Raw genomic sequence first — 23,021 nt, 5'->3', positions numbered from 1 at the left:
AGTACAAAAACCTCGGCATTTTCTCTAGCTTTCGACTTAAGTAATTTTGTCATCTTTCTATGTCACTAATCCAATTAAGAGCATGGCATTAAAAATAACTTATTGTTATTAATATTATAAATGTTTGCATAGACCTAAAAGAGTAACCCACGGGGAGCAACGGAAATTCAACAGCGGTTTACCGCAATATTCCGTGGGAAGTAGGCATTATTTACATTTTCAGCGATTGATGCTGTATCCCGATCGATTTAGAGTCCTTTCCGAGAACGAGCGAATCACACGTACGTCATTACAACATCGGCGTTTGTTGTCATGTTGTTGACGATTCTCCGCCCTCTGTCGTTACGATTAACGTCATGTGTGGGAAAATGGCCGACAACAGAGTTGGGCATGGGTACTTCGGACAGGAGAGGTTACTGCTAAAATTCTTTCATATCTAGGTCTATTTGGCTGAAATTGCTGATTTAATGTGAATATTAATTTTTTTAATTAAATTTTTGAAAATGACGTCTGTTGATTCAGATAATGCAACAAATAGTATACGTGGTTACGACAGCGTTCTAGCCAAGTCGTCTGTTTCTGAGCGTTTAACAACAACAATGAATTCACAGCGTAATTCTGCCAGTGAAGAGTCATATGATAAATGTGGGATTCAGCAAAAGGAAGAACCGAGTAAAAGCCGCCCTGATTCACCAACCACGACTTATGTTACAAAACGATTAGAAGCTTCTACCAGGTATATATTGAAATATTTAAAATTCATTAAACTTTATTTACATTTCATTAACCTACTGATGAAAGCAACAACGAACGAGTACAAAATCTATCATGATGGATGAATAGAATAGGCCTAACCTACTTCTGTAGCTATGCCTATTTAATTATGATGTCACATAATAATAATAGTATTGATAATTAATGCTGGCAATTCATTAAATATTAATACATAATATCATCATGATAATATATAAATATGTTATTACATGGCCTAGAGAAAAACAAGCTTGGCCCTTGTTGGGAGGTTGTGTAATTGTTTTGATGAAGTATATTAATTATAATTATGCCTATAAATAAGTACCTGGGGGACAAACTCTTATTTCTATACGGGGCGGTGCCACATTTACGGGGTATATTTTGGAGGACTTGGTAGCACAAGTGTGGGAAATATGGGGGTGAAATTGGTAGTTAAAGTCTGGCCTATCCTGTGTCAGAGTGCCACAATTTTCCGCACAATGTTAGTGAGAATTTCAAGCAAGACTGTGGACTGCTAGGCCTTGTGCAAAACCTACCTTTGATACAGCCACAAGATCGCGACCGGATGGAACACTTTTTGCCATCGGGAACCAATCAATATTGCACCCTCTTTGGCACTATTGAGTGGCCTTTTTCCTGTCGTCTTTTAAAGCACAGTGGACTTGGTAGCATAAGTATGGCAAATATGGGGCGAGTTGCAGCATTTATGGGGTATACTTGCGAGGACTTTGTAGCACAAGTGTGGGAATTAACTGGGGTGAAATTAGTAGTTAAAGTCCCTTGCCTATCCTGTGTCAAAGTGACACAATTTTCCGCACGATGTTAGCGGGAATTTCAAGCTCGACTGGGTGCTAAGCAAATAAGCCCCTTGCTAAGCCTACCTTTGGTACAGCCCTGAGATCGCAACCAGACGGAACACTTTTTGCCACCGGCGACCAGTAAATATTGTGCCCTCTCTGGCACTATTGAGTGTTCTTTTTCCTGTTGTCTTTTAGAGCACAGTGCATTGGCACTGGATGTTGGAATTTTCAGTAAAATAGGTAGCGCAAGTGTCTCATGTTTTGAAGTGGCTGTGGCACCCCCCTGTTTGGTTGGTATGCAAGTGAGCTCCCCGGGCTATACTACTAAATATTTGGCATCAATCAGGCATCAACGCAAGCCTTCACACCGTGGAAAACTGGCACGCCCACCCCTATTTGGGAACTTTCACAATTTTCTCAATGAAATGGTGAAATGGTTAAAGCATTCCATGAAAAGAGTAACTTGCTTCATGATGACGATTCCACAACCTCAAGTACTCGGTGTAAAGAGTTCATTTCATGCTGTCGGGGGAACTCGGCAGTTTGTCTGAAAAAAAACTACCTTTTTTTTTCTATAGGAAATAAAGTTATATTCTTCGCCAATTAATGTGTATTTCCTTGACAACAAGATATCAAGAGGGCCTGCTTATTGGGAGCACAATAGAACTCGAAGTCAATGTGGCTGATTTAATAACAAAGACCAAAAAGTTACCCATCTTTGAAAGTCCAAATCTTAAAAACTTTCGGGTTCGATCGTTAAGTCTTTACATTAAATTTAAATTTGTTACATTTTTTGTGGAGAAATTTTTAACTGGTATATTATTTTTATAATAATTTGTAATGAAATAGAATATCTCACTATATTAATGCAGAATCAAACTTAAATATAAATATATAAAGTTATAATGTAAAGTTATCAGACAGCAGAAGAAGACAGCAGACTCCAAAACCTTTTCTGAATCACTTTGTTGATTTGGTTTTTCACAGGTGTCAAATACTCTAATGTGAAGTGTGCCTATGTAATTAGGCAAATTTTGTATGTACCAACCAAAACAATTATCATTAAAGAAGAATATCACAAAAAGTATTCCAGTAACAGTTAAGCCACATTTGACCTTTACTAGTTGATTAACTTCAGAACGAATAATCTGTACAGCCTAAGACTATAGCCTACAGTAGCTGTGGTAGGGTACCAAACTAAGTATAAGCACGTACTTAGCCTGTTGCTTGGTATTAGAAAAAAAACTTAATTTGGATTTCTCCTGTTCCTGATTTCTCCAGTTTCCTGTTGTACAGGGATTTAATTTGAGAGGTAAATTTTAAAATAGTTGTTCTTTTACTATCAGTGTTAATATTTATGAATATATTGATGATCATCGTAAAACACTATTAATCTGATTTGGATGGGGATCGACTCAGAAATTTGACACAAGTTGACCTTCTATTTGTTTATACATTTAATATGTACGGTAGTCCTACATTGTTTTACTTTTCAATAATTAAGTTTATCATTCGCTACCTAGGAACATTATCCCTCTGGCTGAAGTATGGCTGTTATTGTTTTTGTATTTCATTTATTACATTGTTATTACCAACAAAATAAAGTTCAGTCAAAATTTATTTAGTTTCATGAGAAGTGGCAAGCAATTATTGGCCCTGGCAGGCAGCCGCCCTTTGGTATAGTATAGTTGGTATCATATAGTAAGCAAAAATCAGATGGCCTTAAAACATTATAAAATATTTAAAAAATATAAAATCTGGGTTTTTTTGCTTTCAAAGCAACTACCACAACTAATTGTTCGTCATTATGAAGCCCAGCACACTTACTATTACCAGGTGGCTAAACTTCAGTACAACAAGCCATGTCACACCCTCTGTTTTCATCATCCAAACAAAATCAAGCCTAGATGAGTTTTTGATAGTTCCTGATTTCAAAATTGTAATCCAATTTATAATCTTTGTATCTCGGAAAGAGACTTGTAGTCCCAGAAATCATAATTTTTTGGTCCATAATGTTGAATAAAAAAAAAATGGGATACATGGAAATCCTGTGTTGTTTACCACTAAATATTATTTAATGAGAAAACATTTTATTTACATATTATATGTAATTTTGTTCTATTTCTATTGAGCAAAATTAAAGGTATCAACTAGAATGCACCTGGTGAACAATGCTAAACTTTAAAGTAAGGCCAAGTTAAAAGGGAAAAAAAAGTAGTTTCTTGTCCTAATAGTTTAAAAAAAGGAGAACGAGGACACTTTTTTTTGTTAACTCTGAGATGGCAAATCCAAGATGGTTGATTGGAAACAGCTCAGTGCTACTTTCTCACTTACCAAGTAGACACATTGAAAGCAAATAAAAGAAGCACTAGACATGATACATACCATATCCCCAACCATGAACAATAGCGAGAGAAATTTTACCGATGTGAATTTCCAGCTTGTCGTACATTTCGTAAAATTTAAAAAAAATTAGTGAGGCAGAGAAAATGTAATTATGAAAAACAAGAAACTAGTAATTATTTTTATTTGGCCCAAAAGCCATACAGTAGCTTTTAGAATTATATTCCCAGAAGTTAGCTGGTCATGGGTGTGGTCACATGCAGCAAAAATATATCTTTCAAAGCCTTGTTTTAAGGCAGATCTAGAAGTAGGCCTAGTTTCTTCCAATGTAAAACCCTTGAGCTACTTTGTATATTAATTAAATTGTTGGTCAGTACAGGGGTTAACAAGAGTTCTAAACCTCCAAATAGTTTATACTGCCAGGCACTCTTAAGCAGTTGTTCTTCAAATATTATATAGTCCTTTGTTAGGGCCACCAGATGTGTGCTTACAACCCTGGATGAGCAACAGTTGAGATCCAAAAATCATTCTGAGAATTTGAAGTCTGAACAATAAGTTGGGGAATTCACCAGATGGTCTTTGTTGCCCTTAAATCATGCATACAATCATGTTAAACTTGATCTAGTGTTGGTGCACATACATCTACTCAGTCACATGGGCCTTTTCTAAGTACTACTGTACAGTAGGTACTCTGCTATGTTGTTGATACTATTTATCTGTAAAGTTGAAGCATCCAATAAAATAATGTGGCAAAATTAATCTGGTAAAAGAAGTTTAAAAAGTAGCTGCAAAAACTTTGGAATAATGTACTCATCACTTTTTTCAGGTTTTTTTCAGTTTATTAATTTATTTATACTTTGCAATCTTTACTTTGTGATATAAGTTTGCATCTTGTACTTTAATTTTTTATATAATTTCTTATTTTTGTATTTGTAATTTATAAGTTTGTTATCAGGACCCCAAGGAAGAACAATGTCCCCGCATTTATTGGGTATCTAAAAAAAGCTACCAGTAACTAACTATTGGTTAAAAAAAAAGCGAAATTCATTAAATACAAAATTACTAAAATATTAGTGAGCTTTTGCCAGGAGACCAATGAGTTTTGTGTTCAAAATATAATATGGAAATATTCCATTTTTTAACTCCATGCTCATGTGTTTATAATTTGTTATTGTCGCGAAGTCGTTACAGCTGCTGATTACAGGTAGTGCTCTATCTCGACCTGCATATTTTTTAAGATTGATATTCGCACTACAAAAGTTGAGTGTATGTTCAATTTTAATGTTTGACATATATTATACTGTATGTTGCTTCTACAGTACTGGCGTTAACTTGTGCTAGCTAATCTGATACCTACATCTGGCGAAACTAATGCCAGCTTAGTGGTATAGCAGGTGGCCTAAGCTAAGCCACACTGACTACTTCAGATGTTAAAATCTGTATTTGTTATGTCACATTACGGCATGTGAATAAACATCTTTAAAATAGCATATAGATGGCATGGATGCCTCTATTATTACTAACTACCATAATTCTGGTAATGCATAGTATTGTACTTATTAGACTAGGTCAAAATAATTACATTAAAATCAATTAAAAAAAAAATTTTTCAATGTGTAGGTAAGAAAACAACTAAACACTAGAGAATATAATACCCTGTTTTCTTCTTTTACTGGGATTTTATTTTTTACTTTGATTTGTACGTTATGAATGCTTGATTTATTATTGTTATTTTTTATTATTATTCAAACATAGAATATGTTTAAAAACTGTTTACTGTACAGTAGTATGGTTTATATGGTTTACTGCATGTCTTCAATTCCGTGTTATTACTCTTTGTGTGCTATAATAGGTCTAATATTTCTTGCTGTTGTTTCAGTAATTGCTCTCTTGATAATAGTCACATCTTCATTTCTCTCTGTACCAATACGTGTATTGTGTATGGTATGTATAGATGTAAGTCTATCCATGACATTGAGCATGTTTTAACAACTTAACTTACTCCACCGTAGGATACTGTTGCATAAATCAAAACACTTATTACAGTACCAGTGGTATGTTTCTTTTAGTGGGACTAGGGTCATTTTATAAACTCGTGTTGTATACTACAGTATATTTAAGCCTAATTTGTTGTACATGCTTATTGTACATGTCTTCTTATCATTTAAATGGTAGTGTTTCAAATATATTTCTTATAATTTAGATAGGTATGAAATAAACGCAAGAACGTGTCCTGAAAATATGTACAAAATATTGAATTACCAGGCTTATACACTTTCAAACTTATTGGTGAACTCGATGGTTTCTTTAATATTTACTTCTGTAATCTCTATATATTCACATGGACTACTGTTATAAAAGTATAATCATTATTTATTATTCTAACAGTAAACACAGATAAATGGATACAGCACCATAGTTTGGGTTTTTGGAGTCTGCGTATTTGAAGGGTACTGGCTTCATGCTACTACAGCACAGCATTGCAAATTTTTAGAAATTAAATTGACCATTATTGGTTAATATTGAGAACCTTGATAGGGATCTGGTATTTTGCGACTTTGAGGCCTCTTTTTTTTCATCCTTAAGTGAAAAACAACATGTGTTGTTTTCATATGAACTTTGTAGAGACATTCGTAGATTTTATTAACAAACTGCATTGCTAATCTGTGTAAAAGGCATAATATCTAACAGGTTTTTGCATTCCAAAATCAGTTAAAAATATTAGTTGATGGATAAATTTTCTTCCCATGTGAACTCGCTAAAAAAAAAAAAAAACCAAGCTGTCATTGTGATCAATGCCACTATTGACAAATATTATCAAAAATTTTTACCACACCCTTCTTATTGGACTGATGGTAAAAAGCAATAACCAATCAGTGACTTTCATCCATTATTGTACAACTGATTAAGCCAAAGTTCAAGTATTCATGAGCTGTAAAAAATAAGGTTAACTGCACAATTTTGACTTGAAAGTGCCGTCATAACAGAAGTGTTTTTTAATGTTAATGGACCAAATATGAACGAAGGTCGTCTACAGATGCTAATCTAGCTGGCAGTTCAACCGCCGGGTTTTCTCTCCTACCAATTGCCCATGCTTTCTGCTCCATTTGCTTGATAATGAAGAAACTGTATTTACCATTGTACTTTAGTTTAAGTGCAGGTGTTAGGATGGAAAACTGCCAACAAAGATTAAATGAAAAATGAATGGAATTACATTCAGTGTTAATGGCAAACGGCCATACATACAGTATATTGCAAGAATGAATGCATTTTATTGATTGTACAGTCTTATATGATTAATGTATAGGTGTAATTTTGCCCTACCTGACGTGGAAATGTACCGAATACTCAGTACATTTGAAAACAACTGCAAAAAAAATGAATGCTATCATAGCACACTGCAATTTTATCTCCATTCTGTTGTTATTTCACCACTGTCCTCATTGTGCAATTATTATTTAATAATATTATAATTATGCTGATTAATAATTATGTGTAATTGCAATATTTATACAATTAAGTTATATTGCATTTATACACGCATCTATATTACTTGGAAAATGTGTCCACAACTGGGAAAAAAGTGCACGTGGAGACATTGCAAATTTTCCCAAAGGCATTTCATAGGGGGGAAAAAAATCTCTTTAGTTTACTGAAGGATGCATTTCACTAGATGAATTCATGGTGAAAAAAAGATTTGTTATTCCCTGCTCAAGATTAGCACTGGTGCCAGGCTATATAGTATACAAATAGCATTTGGTGTTGGGTACATTTTTTTTATCAAGATGATTTTTGTGGTCAAACGCACAAAAATATTTTCCTGTCCTGGTTACTGATTCTTATTATATTTATAGATACCATACCATGTTTTGTGAATATTATAATCTAATAAAATGTTGCACTACTTCTTTCATAAATTTATGGTATTATAATAATAATCTTAATATATTTATGTTTTACAGGCCTGAAGTAAGAAAAAAAATAGATGAAATTGTGGTAAGTAATATTACATTTCATATTTTTAATATAATTTATTATATTTTGTATATTTGATAATATACTTCAATATTTTTGTGGGTTGGAGGCAAACATTCTATGCATTTCACAGCAAATTTGTGTTCAATGTAACGTAACACTTTTGTTAACATAATAGTTTAATTAAATATTAATATAAAGATTGTGTAGAATTGTGTCATTTTTTACACATCATTTGCACAGAAATTCACCAAAGTGGGCTTGGGAAAACTATGTGCAAACACATGGGGAAGTGTCATAGAAGAAAAAAATTTAGAACAAAAACAATGACTTTTCCACTATACCTGGGACAGAAAACAACAAAAAAGCATTCTGCCAAAAACGGCAAAATTGATCTGGAGAAGGTGATTGGTTTAAAACATATTTTTAACCGTCACAAATTTACTTATAATTTAATTGCTGGAAGTAATGTATACTAACTGCATTTGACAGTAGTAGAAATCAATTTGATAATATCCATAGCAAATCAAATCAAATGATCTGTAGTTATAATTTAGGATTGTAATATGGTATGCTGTTATCTTGTAGAATTAGGTTAATGAGTACGGGCAGTAAGTACATGCTAGGTAGAAATATATGCATTTCGAACAAAGTCACAATTTTATATTTGTCACAAACAGTTGAAAGTGACACTGGCAGGGATTGAAAGCCCATTATCAGTACAAGATTTATAAATTTAATTACCCTGTACAGAGTGGTGTCATTTGCCCTGGTACCCTCTTGTCAATCCTTGAATGGATGAAGGCGATACTATAGGCTTACTACTACTGGCATTGATCCAAAGCTACTATTTCGGATATTTTGATAGCAATGCATTTGAAGTCACAAATTGCAAATGTACAGCATTATTACTACTATCCAGTGTAATTTCTCTCCCTGCTGCTATCCAAAATCCCTTTCATGTCCTTTTATATTTGATCACTGATTAGGACGAAACTGTTGGTGATAGTTTGAAATATAGCTTGCATTTGATTCCAAGGTTACTCTGTGACATTTTCTGTTGATATGTAGTTACAATTGATTCCACAACTGTTCATGCTGTGTCTCTTGGACCTGTAAAAAATGAAAAAAAAAAATCTATTAAAAAATGGTTTTGTACAAATGAATTTTTTAAGATGCTGAAGAAGAGACTGGAGAAATAATTTACTGAGAATGACTAATAAGATACAGATTGATTTTGAGTATTTAAAAACTGGGGGAAAGGGGAATGCATTAAACCTGCCAACGCTTCTCATATTTTATTTAATTATTTTCTTGACATAATAACATTTTATTGATATCCTATTTTTACTTCAGAATTATTTTAATACATTGTGTAAGTAGACTTGAACTTTCTATGACCCTGGCTTCCCTCTCCCACCAACACAAACTCCAGTGAGATTGCAGTTGTATTATGAGTTGTAAATTGTACTTGCATAGATTTCAATGCAGGTTTCAAGGCCACTTTTTATTATGTTGATTATACGTTAGAGACATAAACTTGATTCATGACACATGCTACAGGGTATTATAAAATAACATCATTAGAGATAGAAACTTATTTAATATATTATTCAAAATCTTATATATTTAATTTTTACCATAAAAGTTGTATTGTTTTAATTCAATTATTATACATTACAAAGAAGTTATTATTATGCATCACTATTGTTTGTGTGATTTTTGGGTTTGAATGATCATATGAACAACTCCTGGATGGACCATTATAAGACATTGTGCAGTAAATAATAATAATAATAATAATAATAATAATAATAATAATAATAATAATAATAATAATATTATAATAATAATAATCTATTTTCTAGTTTGATGATTATAGTATTTAGTTGTTAATTTCTAATTATATTGTCACAAGCATAAGCATGCATCATTTAATTTCATTTAGTTATTCTTCCATGCCTAAAATATTAACAGGACCAATCATCTAAATCACTGTAGCATTGCCAATCATGGACAGCAAACATATTTAGAGATCACGCTCTACTTTACAGTCTATCAAGGACGGACTGCTCAAGAATTTACATTTTATCACTAATATAATGACAAGTGTAGGCTGAAAAGGAACTACTGCTGAGAGCCCTTTCCCTGCCCCTCACAAAAAAAAAACCCAAACTTTAGTCAATTCCATTTATTGATAGATACAGGCTTAAAAGCACTTGACAAAATGAAAAGCATTTCATTATTTATATCTGCACAATATAGCCGAGCATGGTAGGTAGGTTACATGTTACAGAGTTTAAGGCTCACTCGTGAAAAGGCCGCGAGGTATTTAATCCAGATTATTTGCAGGATGAATGAACTAAGTTTTAATGAAAGAATAAAGGAAATAAGTTTTAATGAAAGAATGAATGAAATAAGTTTAAATGACTTACGGGACCGTCTATTGCCTTTTCACACTCCCATCGTTTGAGCAGTTTAAAAGCCAGCAATAATTTTAGCCTGAACATTATGCTCATGAATTACCCTCCCCCCTCCCCTAAAGAAGAAAAAAGCTGCTGCCTATTTACACTTTTTTGGTAGCTAAAAGCACTCTACAGGATCCGGATCCAGAGATGTCTAAAAAAAGAGGGTAGGAGCGCAAAAGGAGGTCCAAAGTGGGGCCTATCGAGATAACGCCAACCCAAAATCCGCCCCTGCTCTAACATGTTAAGGGTGGTGGGAGGACCAGATGTCGACGACCATCACTCCCTATGGATCCGCCCAGAAAATATGTGAAGCACAATCAGCCAAATGTTGCAAGCATTGCCATAACGGAATATTCTACTGCATAATATTGAATACTGCTTCGTCTTTAACTGTAATGTTAGAAAGACCTTTGCAAATGAAAGTCAAAAAGTAAGAACATGAGCCAATAATAATTTTGTTTAATGTTAAAGCTGGTAAGATTCTAGGCCTATCTCTATTGGTAAGAATATGGTAAAAAGTATATTATATAATGCATGATATAATGTTGTGATGGATGTGGTCTAGATTCTTTCATCACATATTGACTTATTTTAGTGATTAACATGGTCATTTTATAATATGTTTTATTCCATTATATTGCAGGAACTCCTGTATAAATAACGTAAGTTTAAATGAATTGGGGGAACAGTCTTTGCCGCCTATGAATCCACCCAGGTGTATCATTTAAATAATCATTCTGTAAAACCCAGTCGAACTATAGTTTATAGACCTTTGCAAATGAAAGTCAAATTACCTTTCAAATAAAGAAGAGCCACCAATAATAATTTTGTTTATAATGTTAAAGCAGGTAAGATAGACATAGGCCTGCTGGTAAAGAATAAGGTAAAAAATGGATAATACAATACATGCTAAATTTGATGGATATAGACATTTCTTATTCGTGTTGTATTGACTTATTTTTATTCACGAGTTTATAATATTTTTATTACATTATTTAGTGAACATATATGTGTTGTATCAGCCGCGATCACTGAAGTGGTACTCTGCTGCTCCTTTCACCATGCTGTACTAACGTAATTTGAATAATGAATTCTCACATGTGTTGCCTTTGTAGCATGACAAGTCCTCGTCCAATATTTTGTAGATTCGTAAAATTGCTTTTTATATTTTAAAAGGCATAAATATGAGCTCAAAATATGCCGGTAATAATAAGACATTTAAAAGAATGGTGCTACGATATTATTCCAGAGCTGTGCACGTGTCTGGACGGAAAATCGGCACAAACATTAAGGCCTTACTCAATTTTAAGGCCTTACTCAATTTTAAGGCCTTACTCAATTTATAATATAGATAGTTCATGTCTTTCTTTATTGCATTTTTCATTATAAAAATAACAGAAAGTTAGTCTCTAGAGTAACTCTCCAAAATTTAACCACACAAATGTACACACATCTTAAATGTAATGAAATTTATTTTAATAATTTCAGAGGATGAAATATATTTCTCTCGGAGTGACTCTTTAAAACATTGTGGGAAAATAGGATTGATGTATAAAATGTATTAATAAAAGAACTAATTAAAATTGATATAATCAGATACAAAAAACATTAGGTGACTCTGTATGGCCAAGTCAGGGTGATTGGACAGTCATTGAACACTAATTTTTTTCTCTGAGCAGCTTAATAAAGTAGTTGACCAAAGACAGTTGCATCACTAACATATTAAGCTTTTCTTAATACAATAATTTGAAGTTTATAAAAAGCTGAGAACTTCAATGCATCTGTTCGAGCAAAGGCACGTCTGAAATATATAATCCAAGTGTGTTGAAGTGAATTTGTCTTTTAAAAATTGAAGGCAGTAAAATGTCATAGGTTGATACATTCAAACACAATACAATAACATATTCATTTTGCCTATCAATGAAATCGTGCTAATCTTTTTTTTTTTTTATAGTTTAATAGTAGTACACAGAACAAATTTAAAAGTTATGCTAATATGAGTGGCCTTTTGTTGAACCTTTTCAGTAGAATTCTCAGAGTGATTATACATAAAGATTCTGTTGATGAAGTGTAACAGTTTCAGACTTTATTTTTGGTATTTTCGCGAGGCACTGTTGGAAAGATTATAACCAAAGTTTGAAGAAGTATTACATGAGCACAATAGCTCTTGGGATAACATGCCTTCACAGTAATACTGTCATCACAACTACGCTTACTAGGATTCCGAAACACTCTATCCCTTTCTTCCATATTCCACCAACAAACAATACATTGTCAAAGTTAGCTCACTCTGGTGGATGGCTTCGTCAAATGTCAGCAAATAGCATTGATACATACAGTAGGACAGAGTCTGCATATGAGGTGGAATAGAAAAATGAATGTGTTAAAATTACTGTACATCTCCAAAGAGATTATGAATTAAGAAAAGAAAAGAACACATCACACCAGAGCAAGGACAGGGATATTGGAAGGACTATGGGAGGAAAATCCTGTGTAGGGAGCCATACCAGTATTTCCAATTGATGAGCTCTTTCAGGGGTCTTGAAAAATATTAAAAAGAAACCTTGTTTATGTCTTCCTCTTACTATGTCGCCATTGTTTTCATTGACAATAGTTCATGGTACTTTTGTTTGCAAGTGCACTTGACTCCTGCCACTAATAAACTAATGAGTAGGCTCTTCAAGGTCATACTTTTATCCTGAATTTGATACCTGCAATATTGATTTTTATGTAGCATATTGACACTGTTTTCATTACCCACAATATCCTTAAAAGTTAAAGATACAATACCACCATAACATGTAGAAAACCCTAAAAACATGGAATTAGCTCTTTCATAAAAGATAAAATATTTTAGTGATTAATTTCTAATTGATATTAATTTTTTTTAATGAAGTTTTCACTTATTTTGCAGAAACAACTAATACAAAAATCCTGAGCAGGAATTAATGTCTTATAATTGTTAAGGAAATTTATTTTTTCTCATTTTAATTTTGCCTTGAAAGATAATGACTAAATTATACAAAGTTAGCAATCCAAACTTTGTTTTTCCAAGCTATAGCTCAACATGACAATATCCTTAAAGTAAATTTCCTACTGTGCCACGTGCGTTTTGAGGCTTAGTTTTTTTTTGCTTTGAACCAGATCAATTTGTGACGACGTTAATAAAGATTTTATGTATCCTTTGTGTAAATATGAATAATAAAAATATATAATAGTCGCTCATGTGGTGTATGTTTATGATTAAGAAAGGGGTTGTGAGTGGGTGTGATGTACAAACTTGTCAGATGTATCACTTAACTGTGTTCATTATGAAGTGACAAATGAACATATATTTCAAAATGAAAGGTTAACTTAAAGGTTATAGGTACTGTGTTTGTGCCAGTGTGCTTGCTGCTTTAGTCCTACACAGACTCGATCAATGCCTGTACTCCATTACTGTTGTTAGACATCTTTGTATTTTTTTTATATTCTCTTACAGTATGATAGTGTGTGTCTTAAAACCCCATTCTGAGCAAAATTTCACTAAAAAATTTTTTGTAGTTGAAAAAATGCATATGCATTACTATAATTATTATAAACAATTGAAAAATATTAGCATAAATTTTAGTTTTATGCAAAAGAATTTAAAAAAATGAGAAATACAGACTGTTTCTCATAAGAGATTACCATTACCACAGTTCAGAGGTCGTAGATCACATCCGCTGGAATGCTCTCGCTTTTATGTATACTTTATAAAGTCAATAAAGTGCGCCCTCTCTAATGAAATTAGTTTTTGTACTTCACATCTCGCACAATGCGGTCGATCGAGTAGGCCTGAGATATGTGTGTTTAATTGTCAAAATCTCGGTCAGAATCATTTTTTTAAGAGATTTGAAATAATTGCTGTGAAATATTATATTTCACAAGTGTCAATATTAGCAACAGAATATCATGTCGGCCATTTTTATGTGTGATAACAGAACCTAAATCGAGGTAGTGCTAGGCCTAGCCTAGCAGTGTTGGATAGGGTAATGTTTTCGGCGCCTAATATTTCCTCGCAGACCTATCGCAAAATCAAACAAAAAAAATTCTTCCGCCTTTATTTTTTGTGTGGAACACAAAAAAAAAAATCAAATTTCAGTCTTATATTACATTGTTTTCATGTTTAGGAATGTCCAAATTCAGTTAGCTAGCAATTTTCATATTATATTTATAAATCTTTAAAACATATATAAGAAATCAGATTTTTCTTAACTGAAATTTTGCCGGGAATGGGGCTTTAAGTTAAACGCTGATGCGATGGTTTGCATTGGGGACAGTCGCATCATAGAATATTAAACATGTTTACTATTTCTCACAGCAGCTTAAGACTATCCACGATGATGAATCGTTTTGGGCTGCATTGTACGATGCTGTCTGAGTTGGCCTTTAAACCTGTGTGGTATTCAGTTGTAAAGTAAAATACATTTTAGCGAACACTATGAAATTGGGTGAATGCATTATATTAATTATATGAACTAATCACATTTCATTTTCAGCTGTAGAGGGATGATTGTTGACCTTAATTTATACCACTTTATTTAAAGCTCAGTCCTCCCTATCAAGATTTACATGACAAATAACAGGGGTTTCCCTTAAGGTTTTTTATAACTAGCCAAGTGGACCAGTAAACTAATATTTTTACTGGTCCTCAATCCCTTTCACTAGCCACTATCTTGCCAACTTCGAAAGGCCCAAATACCATATTTGTGACATGCTAATCATGCTGGCCATCATGAAGTAACACTGACAGATACAGAAAAATTGTTCTGTTGTCTCTGTATGAAATTATGCCGCGAAATATAAATACAGGAATCTATTTGTATGTACAGTGGACACAATACGATGTTCAGTACGATGTTTGGTTTTCCGGAAAGATCGGTTTGTGGAACATTTCTATTGAATCCTTTCCGAATAAGGTAGGCCAGTTAAGGCCTAGCCTAGACGCTAATATAGGCTTAGCATAGCCCAGTCAGTGAATTAGGTATGACTAGCCTACGAAAAGTTAACATATTATTTAACATCCCTTATTGAACATATAATACGTACAGTACCTGTTGTTTAGCTGTAGTGCACAGCAAATTGAATTACTGTACCAATAAATTGAATGCTTTTATATTGTTTTTACGTGCATTTTCGGTGTGACATTTTTTTCTAAAGTGAGTTGAATGGCCGGGCGGTTAGCAGGGGCGCCGCAAGCTATAGCCATAATATCGGCGCTGGTTCGAACGACACGCTCGCCTATGATTCTGGTGGTAGAACAAGTCTTTTCGGATAAGGACTATAAACCGTAGGCCCATTGTATACAATGGCTCGTGTGCACTATAAAGAACCCAGTACATCCTTCGAGACGAGTAGGGGGATACCCTGGTGTACTGGAACAGACAGCCCCTGTGGTGGACGACGAGAGTTGCTGGTACCGGGTTACCGGGTAGCACAGACACGAAGGGACCCTTAGGGGCGAAGAAAGTCATTGATCGAGTTCCTAGTCCACACATCGAGCGCCCTGAGCATCTTACATTAGATGGATATGTGCGCTATATAAAACTACACTATTATTATTATTATTGAACTGTAAACACATTCTTCGCGGTCACGATGCGAAATACGTTGTAAATATCAGGTCGCGCCTCCTAAACTCTGCCCGCTAATTGGTTAATTTTTTTCGTGGGGTCATGTGGCTGGGCAAAAATCCCATGTGCTTGGCTGTCATGACGTCAGATCGCCCAAAGTTTCATAGTGCATGACAGCTAGCTTGCTGAATTTTTAATTAAACAAATTTATTAAAATAAATAAAGAAACCCTCATGGTTTTGTTTTAGAGTCAAATCTAAAATAAATCTTATTCAAATTTAAATGTCATTCTCCGCAAATTTCCTCCGTAATTAGCAATGTTTTTGGGGAATGTGAGTGTAATTTACATGTAGACTGATATATGAATCTAATGACATACCAAATCCGAAATGAACGTCTACTGAAAAAGATCCGTCGTAGAAACAATTGATTTGAGTTCCTTTTTCATTTCAGGTTGACTACAATCGATTTTTAAATATTCATGAGGCGATAATGCACTTTATTAAAACAATGGAAGGCGTAACTATCACTTTATCTAACATTACTGGTGTGTCATTTTAATTAATAGATAATCTCCATGACAACGCTATTGGGACTATGCTTTATACGGAAATCGTTGCATTATTTATTAACTTTTTGTCCCACATTGCATTGTGGGATGGATACATGACATGGATGTTTTAACTTCACGGTACTCACACAGACGGAAATCAAATTCTCCTTGTCGCTGTAACATGCGGAGAAGGTGATTTCCCTCTGTACGTCTAGCCATGGGTTCCTCCATGGCCTAGCTACTGCGTGATGTTCATCTGTTCGCCTTCAATGACTGAGCCCAAGGCTGTTCGTAGCTGACATTAACATGACAATAAACAGAAAATAGCGATCTTGTTGACATTATCTGTGTGAAATATTTTGTAAAGACATCGTTAAGAGGTGAATGAGTAAAACTTAAGGTATTTTGTCAGACTTTCATTGAAATTTTAACTGGTCATGCGGACTTGTTATTGGGATAATTAACAGGTCCGCTATGCATTTTACTAGCCATTGGCCTGCGGACCAGTGTTATTACGAACCCTGCAAATAATATGATTTGTCATTATTTGGACATGAGGTATATCACATGGACATATCGCAGGTATTTGTCGAATAAAATGTGATAATATAGGCAGAGTAAAAATATGTAGTTTAGTTGACTAACAACAAAATTTTGTCTAGATTTCGAGGGACCCGCAGGAGCTGCTGTGCAGCATTACCTCTAGTGGTAATAATTTAGAATGTGTTAGTCAAATGAATTACCTCTAATTTCAATATTAAATAATAACTAAAAACACCACAAGGCACTTTATAAAGCAAGCAATAGACTTTAATCGTGATTGCGGACTCATTGAGCCCGATCGTATAGCAAACATGTTTCGAGAAAACGATTCTCATTATCAGTGCGAATGATGACAAATTTTGCCAAAGCTTATATGGCTTTATACACATGTATGTAGATAAGCAAATTAGAAAAGCGATAATAACTGCTGAAAAAAATAATTTGATAGAAACTTACTCATGATGTTTGGAAATTAATTTGATCATGGTTTCAATCATAATCCATATACTTAGAGTAAACCTTTAATTTAATTATTGCAAGGAATTAAGTTTGCAAGGCGGCTTTTGAAATTCAGTTAATTAAAAGTGGTAATATTTTTAATAAGAATCAAAGCTTTTAAACTGCATGTTTACATCATTCAGATTCAAGTAAAAGAACGTAGTTAACTAGGGGTTATATAGAGGTTAGAACAGGATTATGTAAAGTAAAGAAATGAATGATACTACCTCGCCCTGTAATTCAACTTTACCACACACTACTTAGCCAAAGGCTTTGTAATATTGTAACAATCAGACCAGATGTAGTCCTAATAATAGGTATATTAATAGAACCTTTGGAAGCTAAACGTGAGAGTGTAGTGTATACTTAAATTCAAATTTTAAATTCAAATTCATATTTATTGTCCAAAAAGGAAATTACATTGAGAGAAAGTCATTGCTCAAAAATTACACAATAACAGTATAAAATACATCAATATAAAAATACAGAATTATAAAGTTAATAAAATACATGCAAATTTACGCATTAGAAATATCAAATAAAATACATAATATACACTAAAATTCACATTGTAGAAAAATTAGGATGTTAAATTTCCACATTATAGGCTACAACCATAGTGCAGTGCCCAGAGATCTTATCCTTGACATTTATTTTTCAAGTTACTATGTTAGCCCTTAGGGTGATATAACCATAATAATGATTTATTGATAGATATCAATAAATGAATGTTGAGGTTTGCAGGTTTTTAACCTGGCCATGTGATACAGAGCATAAAAAATGTCATCAATTCATATCAATTTCTTATGCTCTTCTTGAACTCATAGGGATGTGAACGCATGATGACAAATGGGTTGAAAAAATATTTCAGATCTAACAAACATGCATCAGGGCTCGAAATTCATGCTAGCAAACTAGCAATTTGCTAGGTTTGTCATAATTGCTAGGTAAAAATTCACAAAACCAGCAAATTAAAAAAAATGATTGCTAGTTGGAATATCTATACAAAATATCTTGTAATTAGCCTAGTATTAAACTAAAACTAGACTAAACTGATCTACAAAAACTAATACAAATTTTAATTAAATTTATTTATTTATTGTTTAATTATGAAAATCGACTAAAAATGCCTATAATCGACGAAAAACGATCGGTTTTTTTTTTCATCTTGAGCACCAGAAACATGATGTGAAGTGCGCCACCAACATTAAATTTCTTAAACCTTCCAATGCAAACAAGAAGTAAGCAGTGTGCAGAAAAAAAAATCGCTTTCCACACGTGTTTGTTGACGGAAGTCACGGGCGATGCGATCGGTAGTAAAGGCGAACATATTAATTGGGTTCTTTTTAGATAATAAACAATGTTTCAGATATAATAATAATAATTTACTATGAAGCCAAGACTAATAGGTTACAATTGACAGATGTTTTAGGCCTAGCCTACTGGACCCTAGTCTGGCTAGGCCTAGTAGACCTCCTAACCTAGGCTAGGCCTACTACTGCACCAGTGGTCGCCTACGGAACGTCTAGCCCCAACTTTAAAAGACCAAGGCCTATCAAAATAAATATTGTACAAACAAATCTTTTATGTAAAATTGAGTTTCTGTTATGGCCTTTTTCTGTCAAAGATTTGGCTTGCTACGAATGCAGTTTTTGAAATCTCTAGGCCTAGCCCCTAGCTAAGCCTGCCTAGACTATCTAGACACAAAAAAAAAAAAAAACAAAAACACCCTCCCCCCCCCCCCCTCCTGCCCCTGAACATTTCTGAGGGTGTGACACTAAACAAGTATATTTTGTTTAATTTTCAAAATATTATGATATAAAATTAATATAAAATAAATTTTATTGTTTATAATTATATTATTTTGAAAACTTCCAATAAGCAGTACATATTTAATATGAAAACAAAATCACAGATACAAAATAAAAATTAAATGAATGATAAACTTAACTTATTTTAAAAAATAAATTAAGTACTGTATATAATATTAAATTTTTATTTTGTATTTTTTTTTTTTTCATATTAAAAATGTTCTGACACTGAAGTGAATAAATGTACAAGGTATAGAAATCAATTTATTATACTCAATTGGCTATTTCTTTGTGATATTTATTGTACTACACTCACCATAACAGAAATATTATATTAAAACATTTAACACACAAAATTACAGAAGTACATCATTAGTTATTTTCATACAATTTATTTTCCGAAAACAATATGTTGAGTTGGTATCAATATATTTTACTAGTTGAGCAGCTCATTTTGCTAGTTACATTTTTAACAACTAGCACATTTTAGCAATAGGTTGCTAGTGGCTGAAAAAGTAAATTTCTAGCCCTGTGCATGCAAAAAAAATAAAGGAATCAGATCTATTTTTGTTGAAAAATCTGCAAGAAATTATTTAAAAACTTCAAAATGGGCATTATACTTTTATTTTTAAATTTACAAAATGTGTTATTTCAATCGACAAGTAGGCACTCAGTCCAAAGCAGAAATAAATTGAAGTATGCATCGGTTAAATATGTTTGTCAATTAGAATTAAAAACTTTCCAGCTATTGTCATCTTCAAAAAGTTTGTTATTCATGTAGGTCTATTTCATAACAGTTCATATCATGTTTAATTAATTAAATGTTTTATAATGAAAAATCTTATCAAAATGGATTGAATAATACAAAGGTAATGCATTAAAAGCACTGTATTTTTGGTCTCAACATGGGGTAGGTTTATACACTGGGATTTATGGTACGTGCATTGAACAGGTATTTAAAGGATTGCACGCCATATCCGCTAAGCAGAGCGTGCCTGTAAAATGGCAAAATATTGATTACTAGTAGAAGAGCTCTTTTCTGTTGGTACTAATGGACTGCTTATGTAGCTGCTTCAGTAAAGTTAAGGCCAGGCTAAGTCGTTCACATGTAATTATTAGCCTATCACATCATGAGGCAGTAGAATCTATGTACACAAACCAAAAGTGAGAATGAAAAAATAACCACTTACAAACACTTAATGCAAAAAGGCAGTATTTCAGTGTGCCTAATTAAATTTATTAATCTATAGCATTGGTGTAGAAATAATTTTTAAAAATATAGTTGTACTATATATATTTTTTTCCAGATTATACAAAAACACTTTCAGAAGTACTGTATACTGTATGTCTAAATCATTTATTTTATCATTTGTACTAAATCATAGTACTTATCAGATAATAAGTAATATTATAGTTTAATTTTCTAAATTGAAAATAGTGACTGTTCTCCATCAATGTTCTGCTTAATCTCTAACCTTGGTATTAAAAGCCATGTGATTAAATGCCTCAGTTACATTACCTTTAGTTGAAAATGCTTCCACATCAGGGATGCCATTACTTAAATTGCATAAAGTTAAAATAAGCTGTTTAGATTTTTGTGGGTTTTTAAAGTACCTCCCCCAAGAGGGCACTCATTCAAAGGGAGTAATCGTAATTGATTTTGAGCCCTTATTTAATTTCTATAATGTGGAACATTCCAATTCAAAGCTCTCATCAATTATTTACTATGATGATGCCATGAGAGAGAACATCTTAATTGTGGATTAGGTTGGATTACACAAGGAGCTCTTGCGAATGGGATTCCAAGTTATTCATTAAGTCATAGAACTTTGACCTCTAGTGTGCTTAATTACACATCACCCTTTTAATTATCTTAACGTGGTATTTATTATAATCCATCAAATGAATTTCTTATGATTACTTTATTAAGTAGGTTGTAATTGGATGGAGAGCAACAACTGGTCTTATTATGTTTTATTATTTAACATTTAACTGGAAATTTTACTAATTAATGGATGAAAGTGTTTATATCTCTATACTTTATTCACACAAGGAAAAAAAAAAAGCTAAATGTGTCACCTGCTAAGGAGATTTTAGTGTTCAGACAATTATGTCTGTGTGAATGCCTATCAGTATAAGATTGGTTTGCTGTTGCTTTAAAATAAAATAAATAATATTTCAATGCAGGTGTACCCTTCAAAACTATTGTGCTATTGTATGGTTTACCAAAACTTGCTTCTAAATATTCCATACTCTCCAGCTCAAATCATTCCTTGTAATTGATGGTGGTAGTCACGTTTGTAGTCATTAAGAATTTTCAAATGTGGAGTGAAAGATTACAAGGATGCAGTTTAATGAGTTTGAAATTGTACAAAGTCGGCATCTTGAATAGAGTAGTATACATAATGTCTCACCAGAGATTCTTAAAAACAAGCAAGTGTTAGAGTAATGATGAGATAAACCAGGCAGAACGTTTGCAATATATTGAGTATCAAAATGTCCACAGAATATTATCGTTGATTTATACAAACATTTTGCCAAAGTTTGCTAATTATTTTTGTACAGATCTTAAACTATCAAGCATTAATATTCAAAAATTGGTGTATTCAACAGGAGATACTATAAATGAAACTCTATGACACAATTTTAGCTACCCATGATTTGCAACAATGGAACAATTTTATGGAGACCAGAATTAATTCATCATTGCTCTATTTATTTTTTATAGCAGATTTCGTCATTCTTTTGTGTTCAAAGCAAGTCTTTTTATTGTTGATTATCATCTATAGTAGCAAAGTGTAAAATCTTATTTAATGATAGTATTTAATTAATAATAATACTACATAATTCAAATATTATTATATTTAATTATGTAGTATTTTAAATAATTGAAGTCAGATCGTTCTGGTTCTTGTATAACCTTGCAAGAGAGAATTGCAAGAGAGAACTGGCGGTATAGGGGACAATGTATTCATGTTGATACCGGCGCTGCACTCTGACTGTCGAGGGTCCCTATGGACCCAGGCAGTATTTAAAATATTTGGAATTGGACAAAAAAGGAAAATTTTCGTCTTTTCATATCTTTGTATTAAAATTACTATTGATATTTCTGTCTTATAGTTCAGGTCATGTTCATGATAAATTTCTAGGCAGTGTTTACAGTAGGTTCAGCTTGTAGCTTTTTATTGGTTTGTTTTTCTTTTGAAGTTAAAGTGGCTTCCATTCATTTTGGGGACTCCTGACTTGATGACATGTTTATAAATATTTGGTATTAAAGTTACTATCAAATTATGCGATGTTTGTAAATCAATCTGAAATCATTTTGCTTTGAATCGTTATTAATCGGTGTTTAATCCAAACAATAGTAATACTAATAATGATACTATTAGTAATATTACTGGTAGTGAAACTTTAATCATTCACAACAAAGCTGTTGTTTTTTTTATCATGAAGTAACAATAAACACACCAAAATCACAAACAATGTACAAAACCTGAAGAAGTAAGTATTAATACTGAAATTACAGTACTTAGAGACAAAAGATGTCCTGAAATGATTATAACCATAGCTGCTGTAATTCCCCCGGACATCAATAGCTAGCCAAATGATACAAATATTAAGTGCTTTGACTCGGTGGTTGGTTCAGATTGTAGCCACTGACAACTCCTTGCCCTTCCCCCCCC

The 23,021-nt window shown here is 32.9% G+C and overlaps 1 protein-coding gene across 1 annotated transcript in view; it reads left to right on the top strand.

Annotated features, from left to right (window-relative positions):
* Positions 1–364: 364 nt before the first annotated feature.
* The window catches only part of LOC117108049, a 46,330-nt gene continuing 23,673 nt past the window's right edge, over positions 365–23,021 (top strand). Inside the window, exons 1-2 of the mRNA XM_033249897.1 lie at positions 365–736; positions 7,859–7,892. Coding sequence (XP_033105788.1) covers positions 504–736; positions 7,859–7,892 — 267 coding nt within the window. The 5' untranslated portion in view covers positions 365–503. The remainder of the gene's footprint in view (positions 737–7,858; positions 7,893–23,021) is intronic.

This window comes from Anneissia japonica, unplaced genomic scaffold, assembly GCF_011630105.1.
Source record: "Anneissia japonica isolate Jap-2015-1 unplaced genomic scaffold, ASM1163010v1 scaffold287960_len3192837_cov198, whole genome shotgun sequence".
Classification (NCBI taxonomy): domain Eukaryota; kingdom Metazoa; phylum Echinodermata; class Crinoidea; order Comatulida; family Comatulidae; genus Anneissia; species Anneissia japonica.
Note: the sequence above shows the minus strand (reverse complement) of the source record. Positions and strands in the feature narration are given on the sequence as shown.